The sequence below is a fragment of the Halictus rubicundus genome, chromosome 10 (genome assembly GCF_050948215.1).
Source record: "Halictus rubicundus isolate RS-2024b chromosome 10, iyHalRubi1_principal, whole genome shotgun sequence".
Classification (NCBI taxonomy): domain Eukaryota; kingdom Metazoa; phylum Arthropoda; class Insecta; order Hymenoptera; family Halictidae; genus Halictus; species Halictus rubicundus.
This window is the reverse complement of record NC_135158.1, coordinates 4,863,139-4,877,187: the sequence shown is the minus strand read 5'-3', so window position 1 is coordinate 4,877,187 and position 14,049 is coordinate 4,863,139. Positions and strand designations below refer to the sequence as shown.

Here is a 14,049-nt window from a genome sequence, read left to right as displayed (position 1 = left end):
GACTCGAGGAATGTTGAACAACAGCTCTTAGCAGAAGCTAAAGACGTCGTGGAGTATTTTTGATGGGTGGTGATCCTCGGCGGGTAGCGAAAAAAGGTGTCGCCGTCCCCGTTTTCGCATGGTCCAGGATTCGGGGGATCGGGGGCGGCGTTTCGGTCGACCGGGGTTGCTCCGCAGCCCGCCACTACGTAGGTATCCACTTATAAACACGACCCTACTTACTCTTTCCGTAGTCCTGGCCTCGTAGGACTCGCGTCAGAGCGGTAAAAGGGTAGATAGATACACGGCACGGTATTAGTAGGTATTAGGTGTTGGCCTGGGAAAGGCTGCACATGCTTGCGAGGAATCCCATCCCTCCTGCGAGTTCGGATAATTCTTTAAGTGCTTCCTTTCCCCCTTCACGCCTCCTCCGATCTCGCCGCTCTTACCCGGGGGCCGATCCTCGGTCTCTCGACCTACCGTCTCTCCCCCTTTACACCCCCCCTCTCTCTCTTTTCATCCCCCTTTCTCAGGCTGTACCCCCCTTCTGCGACCACCCATCACAGACCGATGTGCTCGCGGTACTGCTACTCTCTTCAGGATCTATAATACTCGGGGTACATCTCTCTCTCTCTCTCTCTCCCTCTTTCTTACACCTTTTTCCATCTCCCTTCTCTCCTCTGGATCCTCTCCCGAGAGGTCGTCGTTTGTCGGCCTTGGTTAGCTGGGCTCCTACCAGCCAGACGGCTTTTACCAATTTTACGTGTGTACGGCTCCGATTCGGCTTTACCCCGGCCGCGTATACACCTTCGACTGACACCCCCTTAATCTTCTTAACGCGAAGTTAAGCGTTCGCAGCAACGCGGCAAGGCGGCACACGATGCGTCGACTTTAATGCACTCGATAATCGGATAGGCTCGAGTGGACGCCTAACGCGCGCACCGCTGCGTCCGGGATTAATTATCTATTAGATAGAGGAGACGGGAAAGTTAGCACGCGGCGACGCGGATGATAGTTGTGTCGCGTTCATGACTGTGGTCTTCGGCTGCGTGGGACTTGGCGACGAGTCCGGCCGTTATAAGCCTTGATCGTTGTCTTGGGATCGGAAAGGATTTAATTAAAATTGTTTGGGGTGGTTTCATGGTACGATGGTGGGGACATTAGCGTTATTTGGTTTGAGCAGGATGACTATGGTTTGGTCTGGTTGGAATCTAACGATGATTCAGACGTGGTAATCCTTGAGGAGTTTTGTCTTGAGATTAGAACAGGTTTAATTAAAATTGTATGGGGTTGTTTGATTCCAGGATAGCGAGAACGATACTGTTGTTTAGTGTGAATGCAGTGATTGCGGTTAGGTCCGAGCGAATTCTGATAGCAAATTCAGCGTGGTAATCCTCGAAGAGTATTGTCTTGCGGTTAGAACGGTTTTGATTAAAATTTTCAGGGGTAGTTTAATTGAATGACCGTAAAATTTTAGATGAAGCGGAAAGAGGTCAGGTGCTGCTCGTGATGGATTTTATCATCAATGCATGGGACGCTACACATTTTTTGTGGCAGACATAAAATTAATTAATCGATGACCCAGCTGGGCTATTAGACTATTAAAACAGGCTTCTGAGGTAGGAGAGTAATCAACCCTGCTGTCGTCGAGTTTGTGTGACCCTAAATGTAAAGTTCAATTGTGGCTGTCAATGATTATATTTAATTATAATTAAGTGCACCTTTTTCGGATACAACAAACAATATTAATAAAATTGATTCTGGTACATTTACCAAAGTGAAATGCCACTGTAACGTTTGAAACCGCATTTAATCAGCTGTAATATCTTTACCTTTGACAATTTTTTTCATCTAATTTACCGGATCTTTCACAGATCAATTAAGGATTTCAGATCACTCATCGGGGTAGTCTGATGACTCTAGATACACGCTCGACGTTTTTCGCATGAAATTGCGCCGACAATCCGGCCGATTTACGTATTCCCATTGCGGGCCGCGTCGCCGGCATAAATAGAGCGTTACTTTCGCAATTTGAAACGGTGAGTTTCATAATTAGAATAATATTGCCGCACACGAGACTCGTAATTTCCGTAACGCGGCGCAGTCGAGCGGCGCCGTAGCCGGTAAATGACGTAATTATCGCTGAATGAGCGGGGGCGTATCGCACAGAGGCTCGCGCGCGCCGAGCAAAATTACTTCGCAACACCTAGTTTTCCGCTCGGAAGTCCCTTGTATCTGCCTGGCTGTTTTGTCGCTGTGTAGGTCGCGGAAAGCATGCGAGAGAGCGGACTCGCGCTGGCGCGAGCGTACAAAATAATCCAGCAGGGAACACGGCCGGCATTTTGTTCCCGAGCAGCATCCTCGACTTCGTCGACGAGGACATCTAGGAAGCCATTAAAAGGGGTGCGATGCTCCGAAAGTCAACGAACCGTTCGAACCTTGTCGAACATCTGGATGAAATTAACTCGACCGACGCTTCCGCAGACGGCCTGTCTGCCGGGGTCCAAAGATATTCTTGTTGTCCTTTAAAGTCACCCTAAATCCGAAGGATCCTTGAGCATCGAATGACGCTCCTGCAGACAGACTGTCTGTTGCAGTCGAAATACGTTCCCGTTACCGTTTGACCCTCGGTCGGCGGATCATTCTTGTATAATCGATGACGTTTAGGACCACTGCTTCATGTATCATTTTTGTAAAACAAATCCTGCTATTGTTCCCAATGCAGTTGGTAATTTTCTTTACGCAAACCACACGCGTGACGTTGACCGGGAACGTGTCAATTCGTCACGAACTGAATAATCGAATGACGATTTTGGTTCTCCGGGCCACGGAAGATTAACGTCTCCCAAAATCTGAAGGATCCTCGAGCATCGGAGTCCTGGAATCGAGCGATCCATCGAGCGAAACAGCGGCGACCATCGCGCGGCCGAACTTCGCCGGGCGCCCATTACGGATGAATGTTTAAAAACCGGGAAGGCCAGCCTCGAAATTTCCAGCCGGGCCAAACTTTTACATTCAAACTTGCCTCGGAAGCGACCGCCGTCGGAAAAAAGTTCGGGAATGAAACGCGAATGGCAACCACCACCACCACCACCACCACCATCACCACCGCCACTGGTGGGAAGCGGAAGAATGTTTAAAATTCACTGCGCGTTCGCCGCGCGCGGAGTGGAGTTGAAAAAAAAAAAAAGAAAAGAAATGGTGGACGGGGGAGGAAAAAAGAAGAAGAAGAAGTAGACGACCGCTAATTCAGTCGCCTGATCAAAGACAATCGCCGGCGGAGGGTACCTGGACGGACAATGGTGGTTGCGAGAGCCGGTACACCAAGAGGGGTGTTGGAGGGATGAAAAGAGCGGGCTAACGCGGTGAAAAGCGTCGAAATCCTCGACGTCGGATTTATAGGTAATTATTTTTCTCGAGCGTGTCCGCGTGCTGCGCTTCTGTATAGACCGGCTGGTATTCGGGGGGTGGGACGTGTTCCGTCAAGCGAATATCTCCGGGAGCCACCGCTGGGCGTGGAAACTAAAGCCTGATCATGTCGCGGATGTACATTTTCTACGGGAGGATCGTATTCAGGGAACGAGGCGACGCGGGGAGAGAGAGAGAACGAGCTGATACACAACCGCGGGGGGTGGTAGCAGCAGCGGGGGTGTATAACGCGACAATTGCCGGATGCGAGGATTCGCGCGGATCGCAACCGGCTCTCTTAGCTAGCCCCCGTGCACACGAGGATCCTCTCCGTGAGGCCGAGCGGAACGTTGGAGGATGAGGAGAGGAGAAGGATGAGCGGAAGATACGTTCGGTAGAAAGCGCAGAGAGAAAGAGTAAGAGAGAGTGAGAGAGAGGAAGAGAGATAAAGGGTGGATGAGAAGGGGTGGACGACGGTGAGGGCGAGAGTTTGTATAGATACATCCCTGCGGCGGTGGTTTGTAATATTATGATAACCCTCCCTGGCTGCCTGGCTGCCTCACCCCTACCCGCGTTTCCCTCCAACGCGTCCCAGGCTGCGCGGCCACCCTCTTTCAGCGGCCATGTTGCCGGGAAATATGATTATTGTTATTATTTGCACCCTCCTTCGACCGCATCCTCCTGACTCCTCACCTCCTCGTGGCAATCCTCTCATCCTACCGTGTTCTGTTCTCTCCCTGTTTCTCTCTTTCTTTCGCCCGGCTCCGGTGCTACACCATCGTTCGCTCCGATACCAGCAACCACCCTCCTTCTCCTCCTCTTCCTCCTCCTCCTCCTCGTTTCCCGCATCAGCCACCCCCCGGAACACCACACCAGGTCGCTTTCTCTTTCTATTCTCTCTGTGCACACCCCGCCAGGCCGCGCGCGCGTCCTCTTCACTCATCCCTCGATCAAACTCGATTTCTCTCCTCCCGTCGCCTCCTCCTCCCCGGGCTCCTACGGAAGAGCGGCTCTTCCTCCGCTCTCGGCGAATTGAGAGGAAACGAACGAAAACAGGTCCGAGGCAACCACCCGTCAACAGAGCTTCTCGCTTTATCGTGCCGTTCCTCTATTCGCTCCTTCTCCTCTTCTAGTCCTCGCCGCGCTGGCTCTATCAGCCCGTCTCATGCCCCGCGAACCCCGTGTCGGCCGTCGTCTCTGTTCCGCGGTCGCTTGCAAAACTTTACGATGCGAAATGCCATCTCCGCGTCGCACTTTTCAACCCCCCCCCCTCTCGTTCCCGTGCCGGGTTTCCAGCTCGTTTCTTTTTTTCGCGTTTCACCTTCTTTTTTTTCTACCCGTTTCTCCTTTCCCTCCCCCGTCACGGCCTTTCTCTCGCTACGCGCGCAGTTCATCCGCAACTCGTCCCTGCGGAAACGTTTCATCGACCGAGACCATCGCGCTCCTTCCTTCCTTTCTCCTTTTCTCGTTCTCCTCCGGGCGATTTTTTTCCCCAGAGAAGTTTCCTCGCCTGACTAATATCGAGAAGTGCTCGCCACACCTCGAACTAATAAATTTTCCTCTTTCCGTGCTCCCGCGGAATCGAGTTGGAGAGCTTTTAAACATTTCCGGTAAACACCGTTGCCCGTTTCCGTCACTGGACACGGTGAAAGTAAAAGAAGAATAGGCAGAGCACGAGTTAGCGCACCGGACATCAACCTTAAATATCCCTGGCACGTCTCCCGTTTCGTCGCGGGTCACGACGACGTGCCCGGCCCGTTTCCTGTAAATTCGCCTAATCGCGTTACCCGAGGTGCTTGTCTCCCGGTCGTTCTCTCTCTCTCTCTATCGCCGCGGGAACGTTAAGTGTAACTAGAACCGTGGCGTGACGTAAGGAACGTGGAAATAAACGAACAACGGGGGTGTAGGAGAAGACGGTGTAAAGAGAAAGAGAGAGAGAGAGGGGTTGGAAACGCGATCCTCCGGAAAAGAAAGGAAAAAGAAGGGCGCGAGTTGTAGGTGGCGGCGGTGGTCTCGGTCTCGTAGCAGTCGCGAGAGTCGTGGTAATAAATGGGCAACACGAGCGCTTATAAGGGGTAGGTAATCTAAAGCTTTCGAGGCGGCAGCGCGGCGGGGAACGTCACGAGAAAGCGAGTAAGGTGGAGAGGTTTCCCTCCGCCGAGGGGGTGAAGCTTTCGGAGGAACCTGGGGTAAGAGGGTTGAGGGGGAGTCGAAGCGGCGTGTAGGATGAGAAGAACCGGCTGTAGGAGGAGACCGTCGAGGAAGGGGGATAAGGGTGGTTACGGTGAGGGTGTGAGATAAGGTATAAGGTGGGTAAGATGGCGGACAATTTGCCGCTCGACTACTCTTGCCCGCACCCCTCCCTCGACGATTCCACCTCCCCCCACCCACCCACTCTGGCCTATGTACCGGGTAATAGATGTTCCTCCTTCGCGACCAACAGAGAAACGTTGAACGCGCGCGCAAGCACCCCTCTTCTCCTCTTCACCCTCTCGTACCCCTCTCTATCACCCTTTCTCTCTTTCTCTCCTCTGTCTAGGCACCCTCTACGAACAGCTTCTCTGTCCTCTTTCCGCACGATGATCGTGCCAGGGTAGCGTACATACACGCGACGATGAGAGAGAATCACGCGTGCACGCGAGTGCGACACGAACACGAAAGTTGCGACCGCCGCTACCCCATACACGAAACCGGGTACGCGGTATTCACGTCCGCGGTACGTAGGTATTTTAAACGCTCTCCACACCGTCACCTGCCGCCGCCACTGTTCGCCCCACCCTCTCCGTACCGTCTCTCTCTCCCCCCACCCCGCCAGACCGCCGGCCTACCCGCCAGACCGCACCAGCATGCTCTCTCTTAGCATTCCATCCGCCATCTTCTCACTTAATAAAATAATTACCCCAGGCCAATTAAGCGGCCCCCTCCCCGAGACCCACGCGCCGACCCCCTCGATCCTCGCGCTCTACCCCGCTCATCCGTAATTCACCCTACCCGCGAGGAACCCGCGCTACCCGCTTTGAAAAGCGACCTTCTTCGCGTTTCCGAATCGTGTTACCCGATTTCGAGAAATTTCGCCCCGATTACCAGCAATTATGGTTGCCGCTCGGTGCCAAGAGGCGGGTAGATGATACGCTTTTAAAACGGTGCGAGCTACCTGCCTTGAAACACGAGCTTCTTCGCGTTTTCGAATCCTGTTAGTCAATTTCTGTTTCGAGTAATTTCTCCGAGATTACCAGTCATTATGCTTGCTCCATTTTTGGTCCTCCCGTTGTTTAACTGTTCCCCATGGTCTCAAAAAAGCGACCCTCTTCGCGTTTCTGAGTAGCGTTAACATTTTTTTACGTTTTGAGAAATTGTGTCCTGATTATCAGCGATTATGGTTTCTACAGAGTGACAAAGGGAGGTTGGATGATAAGCTTTTAAAGCGGCACGAGCCTCCCGAGCTTCATTTTTGGTTCCCCCATTGTTTAACCGCTCGCTACGGGTTTTTATTTTCAGGGGGATTCAGGGGTGGGATTTGATGCGCGCGCGTGATAATGCATTTTATATTTATGCGCCCGACGAAAATTTAGCGTGAAACGACGGCGTATTGCTCGTCAGCACGGAAAATAATTTATTGATTTCCGATAACGGTGTTTTATCTTTCGCATAAATATAATGGACCCCGGTGACACACCTGACGAGCCAGGACCGTTGCCCCCAGGTTTTTGGCGACTGGTTGTGAATTTTGAGTTGGTGGGACACTGTTGAGTAGCGTCCAAGAATTTTGGTGTGGCTTCTAATAGGGTCGTTTATCCCGACATTTGATTAGCTAATTAGTTTCTTTGACATTATTGATGAAATTGTTTAATGAGACTCGAGGGCCGATTACAGGGGAAAACAGCATGGGGGGTTGAAGTTGGGGGTAAATAGAACAACCTCTAATTCCTGCTAAACCGAAGATCAGTAAGAAATGTAATGAGCGACATCTGTGATTTAATATTGAACTAATGGTGGTTCTCGACTGCAGATATCGTGCATTGAAAAGTTAATATTCCATATATTTTTATTACCTGTTTTTGGACTATTAATGGTAATTAAAATTCCTTTTTAGGTGGGGAAGGAATTACTTAATTAAAAAATTGAGAATTCTAGAATTTAGTACATAGAATTAAAAATATAGTTTAACCAGCTCAAACTGTTTCCTTAAATTCTCTATAACGATATATATCTAAAAACTATTTCCTGCACCGCATATTTGCATTAAAATTCCAATTTTGAAGAACAAAATTGCGTTAAGGACATGGTGGCGCCATCTACCATAGATCATCACACTAATCAGCACTATCAGCTTGGGCCTATTGCCGTGGATGGCGCCACAGTTTTTCTTATCAATTCAAAGCACAAAATATTAATAATAAGCTGGACAATAAATCCTTAAATAGGTGAAATAGGCTCAGAAATATTCAGTGAAAATTTTCATACTACTGAGAAGGGTATTCTGTCATAATATACACGTTTTTGAATAATTTGAATTGTACTTGCATCGGCGGTCAGTGTTCGATATCAACATGTCGGCCGTGTCGTTGCTCCGTCGTGTTTTTGCTAAGCAAATCGCCGATTTTTCCGGTATAAATGCACCGGCATTGTGTCACGTTCAGGAGAGGCTCAAGTTCACATTGGTGGAGATTCCTAAACCGGGTGTTAAGGGCAGAAGTTGGAGGAGAATTGTCCATTTCAAAGATGAGTACACGGTCGAGCCTTTGAAGGTTACAAACTTGGGAGGCAGAGATCCTGTTACAGGTACGAACCGAATTCTCCAATTTTCTATTGACTTTTGGTTAATTTTATATACTTGATAAAATACTGACGAGTCTGTACTTCATGGATGTTAATTTCCATTCGATTGGGCACTGTAATTTGCGTCTGCCAAGTGGGTACATGCCCTTTGTCGACGGCAGCGCCACATTATGGTGATCTAAATGCTCCGCCGCGTAGTATCGGCGGGAAATATTCGAAGATGAGCGGCAAGACGATTTTGTGTTTAATTATCGAACTGCGGGTTTCAATGATTTATGATAGGCACAATTAGAATGAGAGAAAAGATAGGGACAACTTAACAATATCAAGATATTATATTCAGCTCGGTGAAGTTACTACAAGACGAAAGATTTAAAAATCAAGCATGTGCTCCGTATAAGCTACCTTTATATAGTGAATTGATACAAAAATGCTAACAATATATTATTTTTATCACTGAAACAGGAAGAGTGGTGGCCAAAACTCTCGGTGGAGGTTTGAAGCACAAATACCACTGGATCCATTGGGTCAGGGATGGCCCTACAGACCTGACAGAGAAGCCTAAACTAGAGAAGGTCCTGGCTGTCTTCACGGACGGATGTAGAACAGCCAACGTGGCTTTGGTGGGCAGTGGCCCTGAGTTGAAGTACATCCTAGCTACGGAGAATATGAAAGTGGGTGACATACTCAAGGTCCACAAAGGTATTCCCCGGAACCCAGTCAGAGCAAAGGAGGGGGATGCTTATCCATTAGGGGCATTGCCGATTGGGACCTTAGTTAGTTCCGTGGAGAAGTATCCAGGAATGGGTGGTGCACTTATCAACGCCGCGGGAACTTACGGGGTGATAACAGCAAGCGACGGGGACGATCGTATGATCGTGAAGATGCCCAGCAAACAGGAGTACAGCCTGCACAACACGTGCATGGCGACGGTAGGCAGGCTGTCGAACGTGGAACACGGGTCGACGCCGATTGGCAGCGCGCAGAAAATGCGAGAGCTGGGTAATCGGCCGAGGAGTGGTCTGAAGCAGAAGAAAACTGGGAGATCCGGACGGAAGATCAGGAGATTGCCTCCGGTTCGCAGGATTGGGTTAGACCAGACGGAAGTAACGACGGAACCGTATGAGTTAAATTATAGGAAGCTGTTCTGAGTCCCTCGAATCAAATATGAATGCGTGTAGAATAAACGGTTGCTTTATTGTACACAGGTTTTATTGTCTTCGTCACTGGTTCCTGCACAATATCCCTAGATCATTGACTGTTTCGCGAGAGCTTCACTATGCTGAAGCACTCGATCTCTTGAATCGCGTGGTGTCGAGTCGTTGACGACTTTCATAGACCACTGTGAATCCCATTGTTGATGTACAGGGTAGAGACATTTGGGACAGATCACCTGAATGTCTTGGTTGGTATTCATAGAAAAAAGTGCGCCAGGTAAAACTGGACTTTAGCTGGAATCTAGCTATAAAGATAGTCTAACCAGAATCTGGGGTCGCTAGTTTCTTTTTAACTCGTTCAAAGCCATGGTGGTGATCAATGACCGACATTATGGAATTACTTGAAAATTATTGGCATAAAATAAGTACTACCGAATATTACTTTATTAATGTTCAAATTAAGCAGACTACGAATAAAATAGGCGAAACTTGTGTGAAACGCAAAAAATTCGCATGGCAGTCAACGAGTTATGTGTCAATCCCGTGTTTTAAATTGTACGATATGTTCTTTTGTATACGTATATTCTGATGGGACGTTTCAAGATGAATAGCAATCAGCAGTATCATGAACATCGTTCAAGGTCATTAGCGAGCAACATATCCAGGCGACCTGTTTCGAATCTCCACCCCGTATCCTCGTTATGATCAGTCTTTCCAGTCGTTTAGAGACCTTTATTGTAGTACACTGTTTGGACATTCGGATGACTCGAGCGTATCTGCTCCTGCACTTCCGGTTCCAACTCGTTCACCGAGATGGGAACCCGTTGGACGAATAGGGCGCAGCAAAGGGGTGTGGCGAAAGTTAGACACACACCGCAAATTGCGACTTGTATCGGCACGGCGGCCCATCGAGCGTTGCGTAACATTTGTCGTCGGTCCAAGAAGTTCATTACTAGGGGCGCCAGTACTGCGAACCGAGCGAAATTAAATGTGCATTAATTAGCATCGATCGCGTTCGGGAATACTTGACTCTGGAAGGATTTCTGGCGACTTTCAATGACCTTCTGGGCTCTTCATTAAAATTGAAAGAGCTTCTTTTCTTACGTAGAAGGTCCCCTAAAAGTGTATTCATTTATAAATAATAATAATTTTGCAACCTGCGAAACAGTGTTTTGCCAAGTTTTGGTGCAAGAAAAGATTGCTCTTCAGTGTCTCCAGAGAATCGTTAAATTGAAATTTATGAACCAGAAGTCAGTCCAGGGTGAGATCAAGTAGAATCGTACCCATGCTAGGGGAAGCCATAAGGATCCTCGACAAGGTCACAGCGGTGATAGCCTTGACAGCAGCACGTTTGCTGTTGCCAACCTTCGCACCGTCTGCAGTCTGCAGCTCGATGCCATTTTGGAGCTCCGGCATCCTCATGAAGGGGATGTTGACACAATTGGCGGCTGCCACCGCTGCCAACGGAACCAGTCGACCCACCAAAGGCGGTGCGTTTCGGAAAAGTCGATTCAGACCTAGAGCAGTAATCACCGCACCTCCTGTCGCCACCGCGTAACTCTGCAGAATCGTGTTCATGGGAATCGGGCTGGACCCGCTGCGGTTCGTGTAATTGACTATGGCGTTGAACGACTGGTTAACCCACTGCCAGGTGATCACGTGGGACGTTGTCCTGGAGAATAATAAATGAAGTATCGGTTACGATCTGGGCTCTCGTTACGATTGAATAGGCTGCGAACCCTACCCGTGTTTCTACGAACAACAATCACACCTTGCGGTCTTCGTCGACCTACACACGCTCGTGGACACGCAATGTTTTGAACCTGATCGGTACGCGATCGATTGGTAGCCTGTTAGTTAACAGTTAGTTCAAAAGTTTTAATCTATTCTCATCGATATTAATAATGCGAGGACGTTTCTTAAAATAATTCTAGGGCTCATATTTTCAAAGGAATTTATCAGAAAATTCTACAACTGCTTCAGTCAGATTCCTCGTGTAACCCCTCTCACTTTTATCCCAAGAAACGTGACCGACGATCGTGTTGCCGATAAATTAGCCGCAAGCGCGTGACACGATTTTGTAACTAGCTAGGGTGAAAGGTCTCGGTTACTCTTATCGTATCAGCTGTTCGTCGCTCAAGTTCTCGCATTAACTTTTCGAAAGATGTATTATAGCATCTGGGATATACGCACTTGTAGAACGTCATCATGCACCCGGTTATCATCATGTTCATGGGCACCTGGGCGCTCATGCGACCGATTAAAAGCATCTTCTCCCCCGTGTCGGGGTGGAACGCGCTGTCGTAGAGATATTTGCACTTCCATAGTTGGTCCTCTGTCACGCCGAGCTGCTGGAGGCTGCTGCCTTTCCTGCGATAGCGAAATAGATCGAATAAATCAATAGTAATCAATCTTGAAACACGCTCTAGAGTCAGTACGGTGTACAGACATTGTCCCTCAAGTGTCGTTAAGACAGTTCAACATTGAAGCTACGTAGCAAAACAAATGGTGCTTAACGAGCATGTTAAATACCTGTATTTCGTAACGACCTGTCGAGCGACCTCGAGTTGCTGGCTACTGACAAAGAGGTTCAAAGGGTTGGTGACAGTGAGGAAGTGGAGCGCCCTTCCACGATAGGTGCTCTGGTCCCAGTACGGTTTCTCGATGTCGATTCGTTGCCCGTCATCCTTGCTACCCGACATCTTGCTGGTCCTTTCCACTCCTGTAACCTGTTCCTTCTCCTACCTCCGGGTCTCACCTGGCCGACCCTACCACCGGTGCACAGCCCCACTACTACCTGTACCGGTTCTCTGTCTGTTATGAGAATGATACCTGCCGGCGCGGCGTGGTCCTCGCGGGAGGACGCGTGGCAACGTTACAGCGTTCCCCAACGCAGACTGAACAGTGTCCCCGGCGTTTCAAGCCGTCTTTCCATCGACACGGTCGTTTCCCTCGCCCCTCATGACCTTTCGATCCATCCGACTCCCTTCTCTCTTCAACCCCTGCATCGCCTTATCGATAATACGCACGCCTGCGCAACCACCACCCACGTAAGTTCATTCATCGGCTCTATGGCGCCACGATTGATAGTCCGAAATTGATAGTGGCGTTGTTAGTGAGGTTTCCTAGAGGATAAATATAAGGGTTGAATGTAATGGGAGTAGCTGGGGGGAGGGGATTTTTTATTGGTGGATGACACTTTTGATAGGAAGCTTGTTAGAGGAAGACAAATATTTATGTTTGGATTGTAGATGATTCTGTGGGACTGTTATTGTCTTTATCTTATTTTTTTGGTTTTTTTGCATCCAGTTGGGTCAAGATAGACTCACCAGACGATGCAAGGGCAGCAGACATTTAACCTTGTGCTGGTGTCTAAAGATAGACTCATGTTTGTCGCTTGTGTGCACAGTATCGATTGGGTAAACAAGATGGGGGGTAGTTTCAACCCCTATATTCCGCTTACTCGATGTTCTACCAGATGGAGACACTTAAATTTTTTTTTTGGTTGTAAAAATTTGTGTAACATTTTATATCCTTCTACAGGAAGTTTAAATTGTATTTTTAAAGATTATTCAATGGTTGTGTCAATTACGTAATAGTATATATTTATAGTTTATGGTTACCATGTAATGGACACCGTGGTTATCCTACCTTCTGATGTTAAGGTTCTCCTAGAAGAGTGCAGCATCCGCTAGCGATTTAATTGACTTCCTAAAGATAGTTGTTAAGCCTGAAACGCGTCAGGGAGATCAAGATAAAATTTCTAGTATAAAATAAGAGATGAAAATTATATTAAGAAGACTAGAAGATTATATAAAAAGTAAAAATTGAGGGTTGAGAGTTAGCTAAGTAGCTTTAGAAATATTAAATTCAAATTTCATACAATTAAAATTAGCAATAACAATGAACTGCTTTTCATTCCACAGTCTCAACCAATGAACCATGCTACTGAGAAAATGTGTATCCTCGACACAAGTTAGTATACAAACAACCTCAGAAACTTGTTTATTGATTACAATCAAGTTCCGCTGGAAAATACTCGAATTCTATACAGATAGCGTAATCAAGCCCCCTCCTCCTCCATTACGCGCAAGTAATGAGCCAGACACGATTCGCGTCATTCAGACGACCATAATCAATTCGCTCGCCTTAACACGATCTATCACGGTCAACGTTTAAGTCTAAATCGAGACACAAAAAGTTCGGCGATCATCCAGTCCGGTTCAAGGTTAGAACAAAGTGCATTGTGTGGAAAGGAGCAGCGTGGCGCATAGCTGATTAGCTCGTGAAAGCGTGCGCACACTTCTCTCCTCACCTTTTGAACCGTGCGCTCATTAGAGCTCGGCGTCGATATGTTAATTACCGACTGTCCGAGCGATTGACAGACTGACTCTGTGTCACGCCCGGAAAATATTGACGCGGATTTGGCCTTGTTACTGGCGTTAATAAGGTCGTTACCGATGCTCGGTGATCATGTGCGATTTTACGTTAACTTTCTAAACGACTATTGGGCTGGTCCAGTTCGCGGTAATCACAGATTCAGCTGGAAATCGGTGGACGATCGATAAGTAATCGAGGAATGAATCGATTATCATGGCAGATATTCCGGTCGCCAATGAACGTCTTAAATTATCCGTAATTATTCCCGATCCCCTTTAATTATTAACAAATCCCGCTATTCGGCACTGAAGTTCGATTTCACCGTGTCCTTTCAGAACTTTTACAC

The 14,049-nt window shown here is 48.2% G+C and overlaps 2 protein-coding genes across 2 annotated transcripts; one reads left to right on the top strand and one right to left on the bottom strand.

The window, feature by feature from the left end:
- The first annotated feature begins 7,767 nt into the window (after positions 1 to 7,767).
- Mrpl2 (mitochondrial ribosomal protein L2) lies at positions 7,768 to 9,369 on the top strand. The gene is made up of 2 exons (XM_076794292.1): positions 7,768 to 8,169; positions 8,632 to 9,369. Exons 1-2 carry the CDS (start codon positions 7,938 to 7,940, stop codon positions 9,315 to 9,317), a joined length of 918 nt encoding a protein of 305 aa, XP_076650407.1. The 5' UTR covers positions 7,768 to 7,937; the 3' UTR covers positions 9,318 to 9,369.
- Sfxn1-3 (Sideroflexin-1-3) lies at positions 9,343 to 12,358 on the bottom strand. The gene is made up of 4 exons (XM_076794291.1): positions 11,856 to 12,358; positions 11,517 to 11,693; positions 10,607 to 10,995; positions 9,343 to 10,290 (listed from the first exon to the last, which is right to left on the bottom strand). The coding sequence occupies exons 1-4, from the start codon at positions 12,023 to 12,025 to the stop codon at positions 10,046 to 10,048; spliced, it is 981 nt and encodes a 326-aa protein (XP_076650406.1). The 5' UTR covers positions 12,026 to 12,358; the 3' UTR covers positions 9,343 to 10,045.
- Positions 12,359 to 14,049: the final 1,691 nt, after the last annotated feature.

Coding starts and splice junctions, on each gene's coding strand:
- Mrpl2 (XM_076794292.1), top strand. CDS start 7,938: ATGTCGGCCGTGTCGTTGCTCCGTCGTGTTTTTGCTAAGCAAATCGCC. Junction 8,170..8,631: donor AGGCAGAGATCCTGTTACAG/GTACGAACCGAA, acceptor TCACTGAAACAG/GAAGAGTGGTGGCCAAAACT.
- Sfxn1-3 (XM_076794291.1), bottom strand. CDS start 12,025: ATGTCGGGTAGCAAGGATGACGGGCAACGAATCGACATCGAGAAACCG. Junction 10,996..11,516: donor TGCATGATGACGTTCTACAA/GTGCGTATATCC, acceptor ATTATTCTCCAG/GACAACGTCCCACGTGATCA. Junction 10,291..10,606: donor TATGGCTTCCCCTAGCATGG/GTACGATTCTAC, acceptor CTCGGTTCGCAG/TACTGGCGCCCCTAGTAATG.